General features: G+C 37.0%; 1 protein-coding gene across 1 annotated transcript; it reads right to left on the bottom strand.

Moving 5' to 3' along the window:
- Positions 1–7402: 7402 nt before the first annotated feature.
- Positions 7403–7861, bottom strand: LOC110641048 (uncharacterized). The gene has a single exon (XM_058134580.1). It carries the CDS (start codon positions 7859–7861, stop codon positions 7403–7405), a length of 459 nt encoding a protein of 152 aa, XP_057990563.1.
- Positions 7862–8760: the final 899 nt, after the last annotated feature.

Raw genomic sequence — 8760 nt, 5'->3', positions numbered from 1 at the left:
GGGGCAATGGCTAAGGAGGTAAGGGTGAGGAATCTCCTCCTTGCCTTGAGGAGGAGCCCATTCTCCTTGCAAGGCATTTTGCAAGTGCCATTGGAGATTTTGAGAGGAGGAAGGGCTAGGGTTTTATGAGGGAAGAGGAGATTTGAGAGGTTTTTAAAGAGAAAGAGGCGTGGAGAGGAAAAGTCTTTGAGTGGGAGGGAGTTTAAGTGTGAGAGGGGAATTTAATAGGTCATTTTGACCCTTTATTTTGTGCGTTTTCATGCCTCAGGTATCGCGTCTGCGACATTATACATGGGGAATGTATCACTACATGAGTCCCGGTCAGAGGACCCGTGTAATTTTCTGTCCGAAAATTTCATTCTTTGTTAAGTTACACGGCCTGTGTAAATATGTTTGAGGACTCGTGTAACTTTCTGTTTGCAAGTCTCTTTGACATTTAAGTTACACGGCCCATGTAAATTTATTAAGGGACCTGTGTAACTATCTGTCTCCATTAAACTCAAAATTTTTCTCCATTTCTGAAGTATGGGACGTGTAACATTACACAGGGTGAACCCGTGTAAGTTTCTAGAGCTTATGTAAGTGTAATTTTGAGGTTCCAGAATGTTACACAGGGTGTGTAAAATTTTTACACGGCCCGTGTAAATTTTTGGCTTTTCAATTCTTTCTTTTATGTACTTAATTCATGCTAGAGTATTCCTATCTATATGAATGAGATGAATGTAAGTATTAGCAACATAGTTACTTCCCCGATTTTGTGCAATCTCCTCTTGTGTGGTTTTGACTTGATGTTCCCTCTTCCCTTGCCTTCAGTTCCTTACTTTTACAGAATTATGATTTGGGGTACCTTCAAAAATTAAAGAATATAAAGTAAAGTAATAAAAATAAAAAGAGAGGTTACAAAGTTGTTTAGGTTGCCTCCCAAAGAGTGCTTGTTTATAGTCATTAGCTGCACTGTTCTTCAGCTTCATTGTGGAGGTGGAGGGGTGCTGTAGGATTGGGTGAATCCATCTTCAATTCTATCCCCTGGGAAGTATGGCTTCAATCTTTGACCGTTGACCTTGAAGGCACCTGAGGTTTCATTCCATACTTCTATAGCTCCATGTGGGAAGACTTGAGTCACTTTAAAGGGTCTGGATCATCTTTATCTCAATTTCCCTGAAAAGAGTTTTAATCTCGAATTGAACAACTAGACAAGATCTCCTTCTTTGATTTCTTTCCTTGATATGTGTCTGTCGTGCCATCTTTTGGTCTTGTCCTTGAAGATCCTATCATTCTCATACGCATCTTGCCTGATTTCTTCCAGCTCGTTGAGCTGTAGAAGTCTTTTTTCACCAGTAGCCTTTAGGTCAAAATTTAAGGTCTAGATTGCCCAATAGGCTTTGTGTTCAAGTTCGACGGGGAGGTGGCAAGATTTTCCATAAACTAGGTAGAAGCGTGTTATTCTAATGGGAGTTTTACATGCAGTGCGGTATGCCCACAATGCATTATCTAGCTTCATTGACCAGTCCTTTCTTGAGCGATTGACTGTTTTCTCAAGGATATGCTTTAGCCCCCTGTTTGAAACTTCTACTTGACCACTGGTTTGGGGATGGTAAGGTGTTGCCACTCTATGGGTCACTCCATATTTCTTCAATAATGTCTCAAATTGTTGATTGCAGAAGTGACTTCCTCTATCACTGATAATTGCCCGTAATGTGCCAAATCTTGTGAAGATGTTCTTTTTAAGGAATTTTGTGACCACTATGGCATTATTTGTTGGTGTGGCTATTGCTTCCACCCATTTCAACACATAATCAACACCAACCAAGATATACTTATTTCCAAAGGAAGTTGGGAATGGACCCATGAAATCTATTTCCCACACATCAAATAGTTCAATTTCAAGTATACCATGTAGTGACATTTCATTTCTTCTTGAGATATTTCCTGTTCTTTGGCATTGATCACATGCTAGCACAAAGGATCTCACATCCTTAAACAGATGTGGCCAATAAAACCCTGCTTGTAAAATCTTGGCTGCTGTTTTTGTGGTACCAAAATGTCCTCCATATAGTGATGAGTGGCAATGCTACAAAATGCTCTCTATTTCTTCCTCCAGTATACATCTTCTTATCAACCCATCATTGCATCTCTTGTATAGCAGAGGTTCTTCCCATGCATAGAAGCACACATCTTGCAGGAATTTCTTTATCCGAGTACTGCTCCAACTGCATAGTCACTTGCATTGCACATCACCTCAAATGGTAGCTCTTAATCAGGTGGTTGCATTATTGGTGCTGAAATTAAAGCTTCTTTGATCCTATAAAAGGAAACAAGGCAATTTTTATCAAAATCAAAGGGAACTTCTTGACTTAACAAGTTAGTAAGTGGCTTAACTATTTCGGAAAAGTCTTTAATGAATCTTTGCTAGAAGCCTGCATGTCCCAAAAAGCTTCGCACTCCCTTAACCGATGTTGGTTGTGGCATCTTTTTAATAATTTCAATTTTTTCCTTGTTAACTTCAATTCCTTTTTCTGATATCAAGTGTCCAAGAACTATACCTTCCCTTACCATGAAATGACATTTTTCCCAATTTAGGACCAGGTTTGATTCTTCACATCTTTGCAACACTTTGGATAAGTTAGCTAGGCAATCATCAAAAGTAGTTCCATAGACAGAAAAATTATCCATAAAAACCTCCATGATATTTTCAATATAATCGGAAAAAATGGCCATCATGCATCTTTGAGAAGTAGCAGGGGCATTACAAAGACCAAAAGGTATTCTTCTATATGCAAAGGTTCCATAAGGACATGTGAATGTGGTCTTTTCCTGGTCTTCTGGGTGAATAAGAATTTAAAAAAATCCTGAATACCCATCTAGATAACAAAAGTAGGAATGTTTTACTAGCCTTTCTAACATTTGGTCTATAAAAGGGAGAGGAAAATGGTCTTTTCTGGTGGTGCTATTCAATTTCCTATAATCTATGCACATGCGCCAACCAGTGACTACCCTAGTAGGGATTAATTCATTATTTGCATTTTGACTGACAGTTGTCCCACCTTTCTTAAGCTCTACATGCACTAGACTAACCCATTTACTATCAGAAATTGGGTATATAATACTTGCATCTAATAGTTTTAGAATTTCTTTCTTAACTACTTCTTTCATGTTTGGGTTAAGTCTTCTTTGGTGTTCAATAGTGGGTTTGCTATTTTCCTCCATAGGTATCCTATGCATGTAATGTCACACCCTACCCCTCTGTAAGGCATAACATGATCCCGTAGTATACCTAATGAATTACCAACTTCGTCTACTGATAACCCATTAAATACACTACAAGGGATTTTAAAACTTTTCTTACTTCATTTTACAGTGGTGAGCACTATTCACAGGTGTTAAAAACTTTTTGTGAACTAACTTGAAACAGTTAACACATTTAGACTATTAGTAATTTCGGTAAAAATTTTGGCAGAGTGCCATCTGTATTTTGGATAAAACAGTTCTTTAGAAAACCTGTAAAAAGCACTTCAATATATTTCCAAATCTCCACTTCAACAGTTAAACAACACAATTTCTTTTTCAACTCAAATCCACAATAATTTTTCAAAGGCTGAGATAAAAGAAAGATAATACAATTTTTACAAGTCAAAATACTCATAATTTACTTTACAATTTCAATGTATAATTTTAATTTACAACTGCTCAAAACCAAGAACAATATATACATACAGTGGTCATACATTACAGTACAAAATGCAAAATGTGGTATACTCATTATACCTGATAATCTCTCGCTGGATGTACTAGCGACCTTAGTCTCACGCTCTGTCCGTCTGTCTACTGCGCGACAAAGAATGAAAAGCTATCGCTGAGACAATGTCTCAGTGGTGCACAACATTAACCAAATACAACTTTAAATCACAGTTCATAAATCATATAAATGATGGATACGTAAAACCATAGTTAAATTCAAGACAATGAACGTCATAAGGAATTTAACACAATATCACAATAAATCTCAATAATCAAAACGTAGTTAAATTCAAAAGACAATGAATGTCAATAAGAATTTAAACTCCATTTCACAAATTATCAAAGCTCATAATAACACAATTTAGTCAAATAATTTACGAACACAGTGTTGCCAATTCATACACAACTTAAGCCATGACACAAAATTTCCGATCAATGCCGCGTTGTACACCATGACAAAGCAATCACAACCCCACTAATCGAAATCAATGAGGAAGGGAGCTAGCAATATAATGAGTACTCATCCGATCACCTCAACTGGTAAACCAGAGAGGGAGAAAAATAAATGATCACGACTCCATAAATGGAGAAGGAAAATAAACGATCACAACCCCATAAATGGAGAAGGAATGATACGATACTGTCATGCTAAGTGTGAACACAAAATCAATTCCAAACATTTTATTCAAATGATTCGTGAGAATCCAATAAATTTCCAAAGTCATAATTTCATTCACAAAATGGCAACACAATTCATAAGTAACTTCAATTTTCACAAATCAACTAAATAATTTTTTCCACAGTTTCAAACCATTTACAATGCTTTTCAAGCAATAAGTATCCATTCAAACACATTTCCATAATTAAAAACAATAATATACAAATAGTCATAATTTATTTCAATTGAAAAATTCAAAGTAATAACTGTTGTGCACAAACCTCTGATAACTGTCTCCTGGCCTTGACTCAGTGTTTCCTTCCCTTTCCCTGAGTCTTTGCTAACTGAGAAACACAATTTGAAGTGTTTCAGTATTTAATTAAACTGTCTCTAACGATAATGTTTGATAAATAATTCAATGAATTCTACTATTTGCTTAGTCACCCTAATATGTTGACCCTCGATGCATTCTAGGTAAATTAGGTTTTAATGTTACTAACGTGTCACATTCGATAGTCTTTTAGGGTTGGTACATGTTACCAATTTCAGTTCCGTGTATACTGCATTTTCTTGCAATTTGCTGGATTCCGGGATACTAATTTGACCTAGTCGGACGACCTAGTTCCCTCAGTTTTCAGGTTTCGGTCAAAACTACAAACTTGTAGATCTATGTCTTATGGAACACAGGGCAAAATTTCAGGTCATTCTGAGTTATGTAGACCAATTTATGGTCATTTTACTATTTCTGGTCAAATTGCATCAAAATTGGTCACTTTAGGTCACTTTAGGTCATTTTAGGTTCGGCCAGTTTTTGGACCCGAACTTGTGCAAGCTGTTTGACTTGCTTATGGTCATTTCTGAGCTTTGGTGTCTTCATAAGACTTGTAGATATGGGTCTTAACTATTCATGGTTAAAATTTCAGGTCAATTGGACCTGTTTTGAGTGAGTTATGGCCTAAACACTAACTGCTGCCCAAATGGTCAATTTTCAGGCCTCAATTGCACTTAATCCGGATTTGGTCATTTTTCAAGCTACCTTGCAAGCAGAATTTTGGCAAGCTTCCTTCATGAAAGTTGGCACATTTTGTGCCTAGTTTCACCTCCAATTGGTCTCATACCAATTGGAGCCACACACTCAAAGTTCTAGGCCTAAAACTCAAACTGCCTTATTGCATTTCTTTCATACACATCAAGGATCACTTTTAATACTTACCAAACTCAACAATCAAACCAATTCTGGTTGTACCACAATCTAAACATAATTTACAACATATTATAGGTCATTTTGGCAGCTTACAATTACATTCAATGTGCACCAACAAGTGCAGAATTTGTCCAACTCAATTTACAACAATTCAATCACCAATTCATGCATCATTTACATGTCCAACTTCACACCATCATACATGCACTCAAACTGCCATAACCCCTATCACAAATTAACATCATTATTCCATAAACCAAGCATGAATTCCAGCATTCTTCAAGAGCTAACAAACTGCCACAATGGTACATTTACATTCCATTAATTTCCAAGCTTTAAATTTCATTTCACATTTACATATACTAAGTATACCTCACCCAAACAATATCCTACACAATATACATTTAATCAATCATTTAATTCACCATTTACAAGCAAAAATAAACTGCCTTCAAGGTGTTTCCATGGCTGCCAAAAGTACACATCCCCATTCAACATCAAACCTCAAAAATTTCTCCATAAATCAAACACCCATAACATCCTTACAAACTTTAATGAAGCAATAACCCAAAAATACAAACTTACCACTTTGGAAATTCTTCAAAACCTCTCCAAAACTTGGTCTTCTTGCTGCCTATCTACTGCCCATGGTGTGGTGGTTACTTTTAGTGAAGAAAGGTGCCAAGAACTAAGCTTAAATCAAGCTTGCATGAAGCTTTCAAGTGGACAACAATGGTGGATCTTCTTTTCACCATTTTCGGCTGAATTTGGGAGCTTGAAGATGAAGTTCAATCTGCTGTCCAAAGGGTGAGTTAGTGGTCCACTTAAATGACTTAGTGGAGCACTATGTCAAAATTAACTATTATTTTAATCTTATCTTTCATTTTTCCACATTTAACTCTCCATTTTTACTATTTACATTAGGTACCACTTAATTAATTTTTCATTATATTTTCCAAGTGTAATATTATTTATTTTTAATGGACATTTAGGTTAAAAGATAACTCGGGATGTCAAATGACCACAATGCCCCTGTTCGGGTTGCATTCCCGATTTTTCGGTAACACCGGGTTTTGTCCGTTTTTCGATTTCTCACTTTTCTTTGTACTAATTATTTAATTTTTCTTTGATATTTATAATGATATTTATACTTCAATAAATATTTATTTGAGTCCTAAAAATATTTTCCAGGGTTCCCCATCCGTATATTAGTCAACGGTCCGCGTAGTGACTTCCTGCATGATCACCCATCGCTAGGGTTCTCGGCTCGCTTAACTTGGTTACATTTCTTTGCTATTATTTTTCCTTTGTTTTTCTTGTATTTTCTTTTCTTGTATTTCATTATTTTATGTCTCCTCACTCATATCGAAGTGTAGTTCTAGGTATCCTAGCTGTCTGGACAACACTGGTCACCGGAACAGTAGAACGCACTACCGAACTTAGGGGTGTTACATGTAAATTGAAGTATTAATCCCTTTCAGGTCTTCTATTTTATACCCTATAGCCTTGCTATGGGTCCTAAGCACCTTTAACAATTTTTCCTCTTCTATTTTAGATAGGCTAGCATTGACAATAACAGGATATTTAGAAATTGAGTCCAAAAATGCGTACCTTAGCATGGAAGGGAGAAGTTTCAATTCTACCTGTTTGGTATCTTCCTGTGACTTGCTCTTAGGCTATTCTTCTTTTAGCTCTTCCATAATAAAAGCTTGAGCTGAGGGTAGGGGTGGATTGGCTATTAAAGATTGTGCACAAGCTGCAATTTCTATGTCTTCATTATCTGCTGTGTGGTTGTGCACTATTCATGCTTCAAGAGGATCTTTAGGATGTGCTTTATAAAATTCCTCTTCAGCTATCTTGTCAACTATATCAACCTTTAAACATTCATCAGGTTCAATTTTGTGCTTCATTGTTCTGAACAGGTTGAATTCCACTTCTTCATCTCCTACCTTGAGAGTTAACCGCCCATTCTTAACATTTATGATAGCTCCGGCATTTGCCAAGAAAGGTCTTCCCTTGATGATAGGAATTTGGACATCTTCCATTATTTTCAAAACAACAAAATCAACTGGGATGAAGAACTTTCCCACCTTAATAGGGATATTCTTTAGGATGCCCATAGGATACTTTACAGACCAATCAGCCAGTTGCAGTGAAATTGTTATAGGTTTGAGCTCTCCTACGTCCAGTTTTTTACATATTGACAGAGGCATCAGACTTACACTTGCACCTAGGTCACAGAGTTCCTTGTCTATAGTCATATTGCTAATAAGACAAGGTGTGGATAAGCTTCCTGGATCCTTCAGCTTTGGTGGTAGATTGTTTTGCAGTATGGTGCTGCATTCCTATGTAAGAGCAACAGTCTCATAGTCTTTCAGCTTTCTTTTTTTTGAAAGAATTTCTTTAAGGAACTTGGTGTAGGATGGCATCTGAGACAGTGCTTCTATAAAGGGAATGTTGATATCGAGTTTCTTCAAAACTTCTAAAAACTTTCCAAACTGCTTATCCAGTTTAGCCTTTTGGAATCTCCGAGGGAAAGGTAGAGGGGGCTGATATGGCTCTGGTAGCTTTTTCTTCTTCTTGATTTCCTCCTCCTGCTCCTTTTTAGCTTCTTCTTCTTTCTCCTCTGTTTGGTTTTCAGGTTCATCAGGGATTTGTTCAGTTGATTTTCCCTCTGATAGTTGTTTTTTTAATGTTTTGCCACTTCTCAAGGTAACTGCCTTATAGTGCTCTTTGGGGTTCATTTCTATTTGACTGAGCAATTTACCAGCAGCCTTGCTTGAAGAACTTGCCTGCTGAACAATTTGGTTTTCAAACATCTTGTTTTGGGTGGCTAGTTGGTCCATTCTAGAAGCTAATTGCTTTATCATTTCATTTTGCTATTGTTGGGCTGCTAGAAAGCCCTCCATCATGGATTCCATAGTCAACTTTGGTTCAGGCTATTGAGGTTGAGGAGGTAGTGGTGGCTGTGCAAAGTTTTGTCCTCTATTATGAAATCCTGGGGGTGCTGATGGTCTGTACCCTTGCTGTTTGTTCATGGGCTCATTCTGCGGGTTGGACCATGAGAAGTTAGGGCGGTTTCTCCATCCAGGGTTATAGGTATTTGAGTATGGATTGTTGAGCTGCCTCTAGTTGAAGTTTCCTCCATTATTCACATAGT

Source organism: Hevea brasiliensis, chromosome 14 (genome assembly GCF_030052815.1).
Source record: "Hevea brasiliensis isolate MT/VB/25A 57/8 chromosome 14, ASM3005281v1, whole genome shotgun sequence".
Classification (NCBI taxonomy): domain Eukaryota; kingdom Viridiplantae; phylum Streptophyta; class Magnoliopsida; order Malpighiales; family Euphorbiaceae; genus Hevea; species Hevea brasiliensis.
This window is presented reverse-complemented; position numbering and strand designations above follow the sequence as displayed.